Source organism: Neolamprologus brichardi, chromosome 10 (genome assembly GCF_056152115.1).
Source record: "Neolamprologus brichardi isolate AB-2024 chromosome 10, ASM5615211v1, whole genome shotgun sequence".
Taxonomy (NCBI): Eukaryota; Metazoa; Chordata; class Actinopteri; order Cichliformes; family Cichlidae; genus Neolamprologus; species Neolamprologus brichardi.
This window is the reverse complement of record NC_142113.1, coordinates 2,149,702-2,162,808: the sequence shown is the minus strand read 5'-3', so window position 1 is coordinate 2,162,808 and position 13,107 is coordinate 2,149,702. Positions and strand designations below refer to the sequence as shown.

Below are 13,107 nucleotides of genomic sequence, written 5' to 3'. Positions count from 1 at the left end.
AAAACTATCAAATTGTTATTGTTACTCATTATCACACTCATTATCACACATACATAGTTGGTGTATCATAAACTGCAGCTTTTACTAACTTTAATAGCTTCCCATGGCAACCCGCAGTTAAACTATAAATCTATATATAAAAATCTTTTTCTTCTGAGCCACACGAAGAACTACTTTCTCTTTCTTCAGTGTTAAGATGAAATTACATCAGAGGATGTAACCACAGTAATAATAAGCAACAAACACATACCTCACCATGAGTCATAACAATCACGAGAATGACTCATTATGTAAGACGGGCATACACTCGACCAATGAACGCGCTATATTGAGTTGGATGGAACCAATAAAAACTACCCGTGGGCGGGGATTGGGTTGTAAAGGGCGGAGTTAATAACAAAAACTGACGGGTTCTTCTGTCGCTTCCTCCTGTTAAGCATCCGTTTCAGTCCGCATGTTGGTGCAGACCACAAGGAGAGGTTAGTGAAATGTTTTACATATTTATTCCATATTCGAACATATTAATATCAGCGTTTTTTAGGATACAAATATATTTTTTGTAGGATACAAATATATTTTTTGAGTTCGTTGATTTCATCGCCAAATTTATAATGCTGTTGTTAGCAGCATGAGCACGTTAGCCTAGCTAATGCTAACAGGTCCACAACATCTTGAAGGAATAATACCCTTACGTTTTTATTAACAGGCTGTAATTACCAGTGGGGATATAGTTATCATAACGATAACTTAAACCTTAGCTGAAGTTAACTTAAACGCTACTTGGGCCTTGTCGTGTTCCGTTTCCCTAAATAGCGCTTTTAGAACAGCAGCTCGTGTTATGGAACGAGGCAAGTGCGTGGCTAAAGGGAACCTCTGCGTCACAGCCCGCCTTTCTCTGGTTCGAACCGTTAACCGAAGGCAGCAGGTCATAAACAAAAGAACTCTGCGTTAATATTATTATTATTAATATTATTATTCGGTGTTGTGTCCACATTTTAAACTAAAGATGTTTCCTACAACAGCAGGTGTTGCCATGTGAACACAGGCGTATTGTTGATAGGAGGGAGTTTTGGATGTACAGAATATAAAATAGTGCAGTGATAGACTGCAAAATGGAATTTGTCAGGAAACTTGTTTTTTTACAATTTGGGCATCAGAAAACATTTTGTAGGTAGGATCTACACCTGTATATCTATTTTGTTTTTTGTTTTACATGATCTGTCGCATGCCTTTCATTACAGAAGCTGTCCATACGTGATGAAACACTTGTAAAATATGAGGAGAGAGATTGCAGCTGTGGTGTTCTTTCTGAAGAGGCTTGTGAAAAAGGGGGAGAAGCTGGAAGCGGAGAAGGTCGAGCTGTTTGTTGAGAGGCTGGCTGTGGCACTGCAGGAGAAGTTTAAGGGCCACTGGTATCCTGAAAACCCCAGCAAGGGACAAGCATACAGGTGGGGCTGCTCTGGGACGCAAATGAGTAAAACTCGGATTGTTCTGGTGGCACGTTTAAGCTGAAGGCAGTTTATGTTGTGTGTGTGCTTTGAAGGTGCATCCGAGTGAACAGGTTTCACAAGCAGGATCCGGAGCTCCTTCGGGCCTGTCGTGAGAGTGGTATCCAGTACAGTGACCTGGGACTGCCTCGTGAACTCACATTGTGGGTGGACCCTGGGGAGGTTTGTTGCAGGTGAGATTAAGAGTTTGTAAACGTTTGTAAATCTTGTACACTTAAATGTGCTTCAGTTGATTGCTTTCTCATTAATCTAAACACGGTATCAATAATTAAGGCAAACTGGTTTTTGAGATAACCCATTCATGTTAATATTCCTCACATGCTTCATGCGCAGTGGTGAAAGAGGCTGTAAATACAGTTTCATTAACCCCAACGCTTTCCTGTAATTTCAAATGAGACTACTGGCAACAAGAAAACACTATCTTTATGAAACAGCAGTTAAACATTTTGTTGAAACTTGGATATAAACTGGTGGCTTTGTTTAATTAAAAAAAAAAAAAATCTTTTACCTGCATTTTTCTTTATTAGATGCTTATGAACAAAGACAGCGATTCTTGTTTTGTAATATACTTTCCCTAAAATCTTCTAAAGAAAACTGTTCTTAACCCTTTAAGCCCTACCATAGAACCAAGTCCGCCAAAGCTTATATTATATGTTTACATGCTGTGGAGCCATTTTTGGGAGCATTTCAAGTTGCTATACATCAATACAACCATTACAGCCTAGATTTTAATAATATGTCTGCATTAAGTGTATAGTGATTACATAAATTGCAAAAAAGTGCAATAAACTACAAAAAAAATTGAAAATCGTTTTTGTTTTTTTAACATATATTTCTAGTTAGAGAAATTTAAGAGGCTTATCCCTCAAAACTGTAAATACAAAAAAGTTGCACAAAATAGTTTCCCACCACAGGGAATTTATTTTGAGTGTCTTCATAGTTTTATTTTTGAAATACACCAATTTTTATACACTGCAGGAAAAATGAAAATAAATATTATAATGCAAATTTGCAAAAAAGCAGCATGTGCATCAAAATAAACTATTTCCAGCAGTGCAATATGAGTCCTAAGCATCCCAGAAACGACACAGAAAGTCATAAAGTCAAACATAACTTTTAAAAACACCAGTATAGGCTCATGAGGCCCTGATGGTAAAAAACTACATTTCCGCGAAAATGACGTCACTTCCGGTTTCGGGCAGGTCATGGCGGACATGTGATAGTTCGTGCTGATGGATGTAGGAAGTGTTACAAACAGCTGATCGGATCGGCAAAGCGTGTTTCTGGAATATTATGTTTTTGTTGCTGCAAGTGCTTTTTATGCAGTTTTTGCAAAGTTACGCAAAACGGAGCGTGCCCGCTCCGACCGGTTTTAAAGGGTTAAACAAATTTCCTACTAAGTGTTTAATTAAAGGTAATAATTATTGATGTCTCTCCTAATTATTAGGTATGGTGAGCAAAATCCTTGCTTCTCGGTTGCCACTTTCTCAAGTGACGATGAGGATGGCAAAGATGTTGCAAAGAAGGTGACCAGTGCACTGGAGAGGGTGACATCGGACTACCACTCTGGTTCCTCTTCTGATGAGGAGAGTGCCCGCACTTCTCCCCTCACTATCTCCAGCAGATCCCAGGTATTCTGTCAGGAAATGAAGGCTGCCTACATTCAAATATATTCTGTCTTTTATGAGAGGAAACATTTTGCTGCTGTCAATGAATATTTGAGTGCACACAGAAAGCAAGACTCCTGATAACACAGGCTAACGATTCTGAACAGGAGACACTGCAGTAAGCACTTTGGCTCAATGGTTAGCCGAGGCCTGGACGAATTGTTTTAAAGAATATTTCATGCATGAAATTGGTGAATGATGGGTGTATGTTTGCATGCCAAATTTGCACCTATGCTTGTTGGGTTAATGATCAAAATTATACTTCATCAAATGAGTGAAGGAGCCAGGTGATAATGATAAATAACCATTTCACCAATGAAAACTTGGTCAACTAATAGTCCTTGTCCACTAGTACCTACTTGATTCGGTCAAGCTTGATCTAGCTACAGTATTATGACTGTTTTTTTTGGTTTGTCCACTATAATTAGCAGCTTATATATATGTAATTTATTTATTTTTCCTCTTTTTATCTGTTTAAGAAAATGAATCCATCTGCTCCTATGTGGCATCCCAAAAAGATGGTACCAGGAAAAGGTCATATCCCTCCACAGCCCCACTACAGCTACAGGCCTCGGAATAGAGCCCCACACAGTTTGAGGAACAACCTGTGGGTCCCTCCTGTGTACAGGGGAGGGCCTGGATATTGGGAAACACACCAAAATCTGACACATTGTTACAGTTAGGAATCATGGTGCTTATTGTTCACACTGGACATTAAACCTGAAGGCAACTTTAATATGACTGACCATTTGTTGTTGTTTCTTTTTAAACATGAACTTTTTATAAATGAAATGTTTTTTTGACAAAGTCTGTTTTGCACTTTAGACTATTTGTTATAGTTGGAAGAAATCACTTGTATTAAATTAGATATTGATATTGGAATACTACACGTATAGTCTTGAAGTACTGTATTTTTACTAAGGGAAATGTTCATGTTTGCCACTGACTGTCCTTTGTGATAAAATGTTTTATTTATTCGTAGTGAAGAATTGTGTCAGAAGTAAAGGCTTAAATTTATGGAGTTTTATTAAATACTTCCAGCATCACAACACTCTTTGATCTTCTCCCCTATACTGTGTTACCTTCTGTTTGTCTTTGTGTTACCACCGATCAACTTGCTACCAATCAGTGCAAATATCACACTTTCTTTTAACTCTATTGATTTTTAAAAAAAATTATTATTATTATTATTCCCCCTGTATGTTTTGGTGTCAACTAGAAAATACTCAAACACGCACACACAGTGTCTCGCCCTGGTGTCGTGTGTATGAGGTCCAATATCAGGACAGAAATTCTGGCTTTTCGGGCAAAGAGCTGCTGCTCAGTTCCTAACTGATGTCAACTAAATGTTGCGTGACTCTTGATTTGATTTTGATTTGATTGAATCTTTATTTTGAACATGTTGAAAAAGTACAACAACATAGAATTAAAAGAGACAAATGAACAAAGCAAAACAAAAGGAAAACGAGCAACAACAACTACAAATAACTTTCATGTTTAAAAAGGAGCAGGAAGAAGCATAAGCTTATTTAATCCCACCCCTTTTCCACTATCTAGTAATCAATAGACTACAGAAATACCTCCTTGCAATTACATTATATGTCATGTGTATTTATATATATACATATATGTTTCTATCTATCCATACATACGTATTTACACATACGCACATATACACATTTTCAATAACCCCAGTAACACCTCAAAGGATACACAACCTACAAATATATATATACCCATACCAACATACTGGTGCACCCGCACACACATGAAAATATTAGACAAGAACACCCTATCAAATCTCTACCTCTTCCCTGTACCCTGTAAAAACCATCTCCTTAAACCGTTTTTTAAACTGCGCCATGCTCGGACTTTGCTTTATATCTTTACTTAGTCTGTTGCACAGCTTCACTCCACACACAGAGATGCAAAAACTTTTTAATGTTGTACATACGAGGATGTTTTAAATTTAATTCCCCCCTCAAATTGTATCCCCGTTCCCTTTTAGAAAACATTTTTAGAATATTGTCAGGAAGCAGGTTATTTATTGCTTTATATATAATTTGTGCAGTGAGAAAATGAACCAGATCTGTGAATTTTAGAATTTTTGATTTTAAGAATAGTGGATTTGTATGATCTCTGTAACCAGTTTTATGGATTATCCTTATGGCCTTTTTTTGTAATAGAAAGATTACAGTCTCTTCAGTCACATTCAATAACATACCTGAGATATACATATTAAAATGGTCACAGATGTGGGGGATGTGATGAAATCTTTTGAGCATCAGCTAACCTGCTGGTTGGGGCTCCTACACCAGCGGCAGACTGAAACATTGCACAGGACAGTTTGACAGCTGCTCGCTTATTTGCAAGGGGATTCCACAGTGGGCCTCTCCTTGCATGGCTGCCATTCTGCCTGCGAAAAAATCAAGACATTTGTCTCTGCAGGGGATCAAACCTGTGATCTTTTACTTAATAGGCAAATGTGTAAACTAGATAAACATTTTTCAGAGGATGTGATGTAATAGTAATCATATCAGGGTAAATATTTTTGTAAACGCACCTTTGCCAGGGTGACGGTCACGCACACAGGAATAGTTCCTCTGGCCTGAAAAGAAAAAGATGTTTCCACAAGTAATTGCATGTTAGTTATGTTTATAGTTTCCTAATGATAAAGTTAAAACTGCAGGCTGATAACCTACCATTAGCTCTACAGTCAATGTCTATATATAATTAATAATTGTCATATTCTGCTGTGCACTTATTTAATTTTAGAAGAGTCAATGTCAGGACAGATGTGAAACTCAAAAGAAGCTTTTAATGCTGATAGTTCAGTGCAGAAAAGATAAAGGAACAGAGCAAGGAGACAAAACCACATGGATGACGTGACAATGACAGAACTGAGGCAGAGGGTTTTATTTAGTTGATTCTATGCTGTTCTAGCTTGTTTTGGGTTTTTTTTAATATAGGGTTGTTTTAATTTTTATGTATTTTGTCTTTTATTTATTTGTTTTTGCTGTTTTGTGTTATTCTATTGCTTTTAACTTATTTTCTGTACAGCACTTTGGTCCTGTGCTGGTATTTAAAGTGCTTTATGAATAAAATTGGATTGGAGAGGGAACAGAAAAACAAAGGATGTCTGTGAAGGTTCTCAGTCATCCAGGTCATCGTAGTCAAAGGAGCTTACAAAGAAAATCTGCTTTCTGTAAGAATATGTAGAACATCGGAGCTCAGAAGCCCAACCTGTAGGACTCCAGGGCCGCCACAATACAACAGGGCTCCTTTTAGCCCTCCTCCTGCACCAGTTATCATTATTACAGAGAAGACCTTAAGGGGAAGAAGAAGGAGTCTTCTGAAAACTTAGTAAAACTCAACGTAAAGCCCACAGAAACCGATCCTGTGTTTAAGAATAAATACCTAATAACTTCTGACAAAGAAGACCTGAATAATTTAGCAATAATTCTACATATAAAAACCAAAAAACCCTACGTGTGTTTCAGCTGTTTATTTCTGCCACCTGGAAACATGTGAAGCTGTGGTGGGGAGGAGGTCACTAAACTAACAACAACTCTTAACACACACTGATTACTTTGTTGTGCACCTCCGTCCTATCAGGTTCCCAGTCTGTCACAGGGCTAACACAGAAAGATCACCATTCACAGTCATGGCCAAACTACAAGTTAACCTAATGTGCATGATTTGAACTGTGTGAGGAAGCTGGAGTATCCAGACACAACCGGCGCAGGCACAAGGAGAACAGGAAGCAGAAACCCGCTTCCTGTGAGGTGACAGTGCTAACCACTGCCCCACTGTTTCATGTTATACACAACATTATTTTTAATTGAAATGTTACAGTGCTGTGTCTTTTTTTAAAGCAATACTGTTCCAGATTCCCTGGAGGTCTTTCAAAGTTTACTTTGGACATTGGCTACTTTTTCACTTATTTTCAGTCCAGTCGTTGTGCCTTTTCAGAGGAAGGTTAACAAACAATTTAAAATTGTATCTTTAGGAACTCTATTACTACCAGCCACGTGAGATATGCAAAATCACACAAGACCTGGAATCCACACGTGAAATTTTAGTTTAAACTGTGTTTAATATGTTTGAAGGTCAGGAGAGAAGTACAGCAGTGAGTCTCTACAGAAATCTGTAAAACCCGGTAGAGATCAAAGCCTGCAGAACTATTTCTGAACACTACTTAAAGAAGTTACAGGAAAGCTTGTCTGGGAGAGTTAAGTCTGCGTTGAATAATAAAGGTTATCAAACACTGACTTTCAAGCTTTTTAGAAACTCTCTTGTTGGCTTAAATACTGTATTTTCTATTTATTTGTGCACTTGTTTCAAAACTGCGGCAGTGTCTTCGCAATATGATGTAAAGAAATGACAGTGGTTCATGACGTGTGGTATTTCTTTTGATTTCAGATTAGTTTGGATCTTATTAACATATTTGCTTTTTCTTTACTTATTCAATCAATTTGCTACACGTTTGCTGTGTTTAACTTATTTTTTAACTGTGGTCACAAATATATTTCCCAGTTTGTGTATTCCTCACACGTTTTGCTCAAGTTTGAGTCACTGAGATTTTTTTGTTCAGTTTTCCAATTGGTTGTCTGGTTGTCTCTCATAGTGTGTCTTTTGTCTCCTTCTTCTCTCCCCTTTCATCCCAAATTGGTCCCAGCAGATAGCTGCCCCTCTTCAAAGGGAGGTTTTCCTCCCCACTTTCACCAAGTGCTTGCTCATCATGATCGTCTGATTGTTGGTTACAATATAAAGCACCTTGAGGCAACAGTTGACCTGATGCTATATAAATATAATCACACTCATTCCAGCTGGACGGCATGTTTCACAGTACAAAATGTGCCATCGTACTTCTGCTCTACTACATTTCCCGATCATTTATTAACAGCTTTAGTTGCTTCCTTATTTTGCAGATTTTTACAGATTATATTCTACATAAAACTGCCCAGCTCAATATAAGTAATTAAAATAATTTTCAGCTGAACAATACAATCAAGAATTCACTGCCATCATCCTTACTTGAGTTTGTCTTGAGGCTAAATTTCTTGTACTGTTACTTAAGTAGTCTTGTGATTTATTTATTTAATTTATTTTTATTTTATTTTCAACTAAAAAGAGTTAAGTCTTCCTTAGCTTTTTAAGTAATGTTGTACGATTGTCATTGTTGGACTCTGTATCCAATATTTTATATGTCAGTTCTCTTCCAGCACATCCTCTTGTGGTTTCACAAATAAACTTCCGTGAAGAAAAGAAAAGACTGACTGAAGCGGAATCTTTAGAGAACCATTGAAGGAAAGGTCCATGAGGGCCTCTGGCTGGGACACACACAGAGTTGTACCGTAAATCATTCTTCAAAGATCCAGCGGATAAGAAGACGCGGGCAGGTTGAGCGAACCGCAGCATGGACACCGGCAGAGGGCGTCGCTGGACGTGGGATGGATAGGCCAAGCGGCGGTCACGTGACGCAGTGCGGCGCGCTTCGCTGTGCACCTGCACAGAGTGGAGGACAAGGAGGAGGCGGTGTGGAGTTTGGATGCTGTGTCGGGGCTGAGCTGCCGAGTCTCACTTCAAATTCAGCACAAGTTCTTCACCAAGTTTCACTGAACGAGCGGCGGAATAGTTGAGCAGGAATGGAGCTTTCGGCGGCGCGGTTGTGTGTCTCACTGTTGAGCCTCTTCGCAGGTAAGTTTGTCGACTGAGCTGAAGCTGAGCTACTTTGACTCTAATGAATATTTCTGTGAAACGGGCTCGGAGCGGTCAGACGTGTGCAACGACGCTAGCCGTTGACGTGGACACCGAAACTCGTGTTTTTCGACGAGTTAAAAGGCGCATAATTTTTTTAAAAGTCGTGTTTTTCAGTAGTTCGACTTGATAACGAAGCTGTAACTTTAGCGGTTAAACACAAAGCATTTCCCAACAGCGCTACCTGTGACCCAAGGTCAGTTTAGTTGTGTTACAAGCAGAACAAACGAACCGCGAAAGCAGATTTAAAGGGAAACAGTTAAGTTGTAGTCAAACTGTGAAAAACATGATTTCTGCGTTGACACACGGGTCGGTCGACGAACAGCATTTCAGTCATTTGTGGTCATATCTCATCTCAGTGACCAGTAAGGGACAGTGGTTTCGTTCAGCGGTCCCCAACCCCCGGGCCTCGGACCGGTACCGGTCCGTGAGTCGTTTGGTTCCGGGCCGCGAGAGTTGAGGCTCAGGTGTGAAATGTATAGTTTTCAGGGTTTTTATCGGTTTTCAGCGTTATTTTGTTATCGTTTTTATCGTTTACTCGGTTTTCCTGGGTCTTTTCACGTGTGTTATGAATAAATTTTCTTTTTTTCGGTACCGGTACTAGTTTTATTTTGTTGTATTTATCCGCGACACCTTAAAGGCCGGTCCATGAAAATATTGTCGGTCATAAACCGGTCTGTGGCGCAAAAAAGGTTGGAGACCGCTGGTTTAGTTCACTCTTTTAATCAGCCTTACCCAGTGGTTGTTTTGTACCTGAGCTGAATGCTTTTTTAAAAATGTGCTGAACTGGGATTTTAAATGCTGACGTTAACGAGCGGGGGGGTTATTTTATATGAAAAAAAGGACATTTCCCCGGGGCCAAAAATCGGTGTATTTCCCTCCGTGTGTCCATTTCTTTTGGTTTATCGTCGCATGGCTACACAATAGCTTGATCCGCTTTTAAACCTGTGGCTGCAGGACTTCAAAGTGCTGCCCCCCCCGGTCTGCCATCTGCCCTCCCCCAGCCCCAAATCCGGTATCACGCCAACTTGAGCGCATGTTTGCTGCTGTGACGGCTTCCTTCACGTCGGTATCATTTATTTATCGTTTTAGCGCCTCACTGCCAGGACTCTGGTTTGTTGGCAGTTTAGTCCTAGTGACCCTCACCTGAGAGGGTTTATGTTCTGTTGACAGTGTGTGTGAAACCTCTGAGTAGACCGGCTGTTTTAAACTGTCAATGGTTTAACAGTGGACTCCAGTTTTCCTTCACCTTGTTACATTTTAACCAGCTTGGGCTGTTTCCTCTTAAGGCTTTGTGCATTTGACATAATGTATCTGGCTGTGCATGATTTCATTTCTAAAACATTTTGTGATGTTATTTGGGTTACTAGTTGTTACCATCAAAACGAAACCAATGAGAATTCATGAGAATTCATCTCATATCTGCATTAGAACGAGTTTCCCTGTTATTTAGGCTCATGGTGTGGGTGTAGCTGTTTAGTGTGCTGGAATTTACACTGAAACTAACAAGTGGCTCCACCTACTCTAAACAATAATGTGAAACTTGAGTTCAATATGCTGTGGTACTTAGTGAAAACATTTCTGATCTTTTGATGGGAAGCCACAGAGTCTTGGTCAAGGCATTGCAATCCAGTTGGCTTGTTAGTGAGAGAATTAAATTGTAATAAAGCAATCCTTTATTTAGGATTTCCTAGTCTCTCTCTCCGTATAAAAGCTGTGAGTGTCACAGTGTAATATTAAGGTTTGCATAGTGTGCTGTTTAGCCTTTTGTCTCATCATTCACATTGTTGTGTACACCAGTTTGGCTCATTAACATCTTAATGGCACCATAGTCTCGTTATGCGGTCGCTGTTCCACTTCATCAGACAAGAACAGTATCCGGCGGACTCAAAACATTGTTTGATTGGCTTAGAAATCCACCATAAATGTGCTCACCTCGCTTTAATGGCAAAAATAACAAGTGGGGTCTTTCTGCTCCATTTTCTCTGGCCTATTTATATGTGGCTCTTCGTGAGCTATAAAGGGTTGACAAAAGTAATGTGTTTGTAATAGGAAGTCTAAGTCATTTAAATTGTACCATTTATCATCAGGGAATAAGAGTCTAAACTTTGGTCTCAGATTTTATAATGGGATTAAATGTGGACATGTTTTTCTATTTTTCAAGGTTTATATGTGAGCTATATACACAATATGATCATAAATAAATCAGATAAATATTAGGGTTGTGGTAGTGCTCTTGAATGAAAAAGAATACATCTTTTCTAGATAAATTCTAGATAAATCTATGGGGAAAAGAAATCAGATCAAATAAATGAAAATGACACTTTGAACTTGCCTCAGATGATTGTAGGATTATACATATATATTGTATAATGAGGAAACGGTCAGTATTTGGATGCAATACACATTTCCAGTAAAAAGTATGGTGTCAAATTTGAATGTAATACTATTTAAATCATTTTAATGTTGTGTGTTAACATAGCCGAGAACCTGTCATTTAAAACCAGGCTGGTGCTTATTACCTAAATGGTTGAATATATATGCTGTCATAACCTGGGATAGTAGCTGTGCTGTAATATTTGTTTATAGTGTTGTCAGCGTTTATACTCCCAAACATGATGTCATTGTTTCTTGGTCAACATCTCAGGGTCTGCCAATTCAATTCAATTCAATTCAATTCAATTCAATTTTATTTATATAGCGCCAAATCACAACAAATGTCGCCTCAAGGCGCTTCATAGATACAGAGAAAAGCCCAACAATCATATGACCCCCTATGAGCAAGCACTTTGGCGACAGTGGGAAGGAAAAACTCCCTTTTAACAGGAAGAAACCTCCGGCAGAACCAGGCTCAGGGAGGGGCGGCCATCTGCTGCGACCGGTTGGGGTGAGAGAAGGAAGACAGGATAAAGACATGCTGTGGAAGAGAGACAGAGATTAATAACAGATACGATTCAATACAGAGAGGTCTGTTAATACATAGTGAGTGAGAAAGGTGACTGGAAAGGAAAAACTCAATGCATCATGGGAATCCCCCGGCAGCCTACATCTATTGCAGCATAACTAAGGGAGGATTCAGGGTCACCTGGTCCAGCCCTAACTATATGCTTTAGCAAAAAGGAAAGTTTTAAGCCTAATCTTAAAAGTAGAGATAGTGTCTGTCTCCCGAATCCAAACTGGAAGCTGGTTCCACAGAAGAGGGGCCTGAAGACTGAAGGCTCTCCCTCCCATTCTACTTTTAAATACTCTAGGAACAACAAGTAGGCCTGCAGAGCGAGAGCGAAGTGCTCTAATAGGGTGATATGGTACTACAAGGTCATTAAGATAAGATGGGGCCTGATTATTTAAGACCTTGTATGTGAGGAGCAGGATTTTGAATTCAATTCTGGATTTAACAGGAAGCCAATGAAGGGAAGCCAAAACAGGAGAAATATGCTCTCTCTTTCTAGTCCCTGTCAGTACTCTTGCTGCAGCATTTTGGATTAACTGAAGGCTTTTCAGTGAGTTTTTTGGACATCCTGATAATAATGAATTGCAGTAGTCCAGCCTGGAAGTAATAAATGCATGAACTAGTTTTTCAGCGTCACTCTGAGACAGGATATTTCTAATTTTAGAGATGTTGCGCAAATGGAAGAACGCAGTCTTACATATTTGTTTAATATGTGCGTTGAAGGACATATCCTGGTCAAAAATGACTCCAAGGTTCCTCACAGTGTTACTGGAGGCCAAGGTAATGCCATCCAGAGTAAGAATCTGGTTAGATACCAAATTTCTAAGCTTTTCAGCGCCGAGTACAATGACCTCAGTTTTATCTGAGTTGAGAAGCAGAAAGTTAGTGGCCATCCAAGTCTTTATGTCTTTAAGACACTCCTGCAGTTTAACTAATTGGTGTGTGTTATCTGGCTTCATGGACAGATAGAGCTGGGTGTCATCTGCATAGCAGTGAAAATGTATGCTATGTCTTCTAATGATGCTGCCTAGGGGAAGCATGTATAATGTAAACAGAATTGGTCCTAGCACTGAACCCTGTGGAACTCCATAATTAACCTCAGTGCCAATGAAACTGAATCTGGTACATGTGATAGTTGGATGTAAGAGTTCATATTAATTCATGTTTTCTGTCTTCTAAAGCAAAATTTAAAAAAACAAACAAAAAGTCAATGGCAATAAAA

The 13,107-nt window shown here is 39.1% G+C and overlaps 2 protein-coding genes across 3 annotated transcripts in view; both read left to right on the top strand.

Moving 5' to 3' along the window:
* Positions 1-389: 389 nt before the first annotated feature.
* On the top strand, positions 390-4,224 carry btg3 (BTG anti-proliferation factor 3). Of its 2 annotated transcripts, none has more exons than XM_087847046.1 (5): positions 390-479; positions 1,242-1,448; positions 1,544-1,681; positions 2,956-3,139; positions 3,655-4,224. In XM_087847046.1, exons 2-5 carry the CDS (start codon positions 1,276-1,278, stop codon positions 3,856-3,858), a joined length of 699 nt encoding a protein of 232 aa, XP_087703172.1. In that variant the 5' UTR covers positions 390-479; positions 1,242-1,275; the 3' UTR covers positions 3,859-4,224. The 2 variants fall into 2 exon arrangements, with proteins under 2 accessions (XP_087703172.1, XP_087703173.1); XM_087847047.1 differs by lacking the exon at positions 390-479 and adding an exon at positions 867-1,171.
* A 4,442-nt stretch (positions 4,225-8,666) lies between these two features.
* Positions 8,667-13,107, top strand: part of cxadr (CXADR Ig-like cell adhesion molecule) — a 45,802-nt gene continuing 41,361 nt past the window's right edge. The window contains exon 1 of the mRNA XM_087847044.1: positions 8,667-8,875. Within this exon, the coding sequence (XP_087703170.1) occupies positions 8,824-8,875 (52 nt within the window). The 5' untranslated portion in view covers positions 8,667-8,823. The remainder of the gene's footprint in view (positions 8,876-13,107) is intronic.

Coding starts and splice junctions, on each gene's coding strand:
- btg3 (XM_087847046.1), top strand. CDS start 1,276: ATGAGGAGAGAGATTGCAGCTGTGGTGTTCTTTCTGAAGAGGCTTGTG. Junction 1,449..1,543: donor AGCAAGGGACAAGCATACAG/GTGGGGCTGCTC, acceptor TGTGCTTTGAAG/GTGCATCCGAGTGAACAGGT. Junction 1,682..2,955: donor CCTGGGGAGGTTTGTTGCAG/GTGAGATTAAGA, acceptor CCTAATTATTAG/GTATGGTGAGCAAAATCCTT.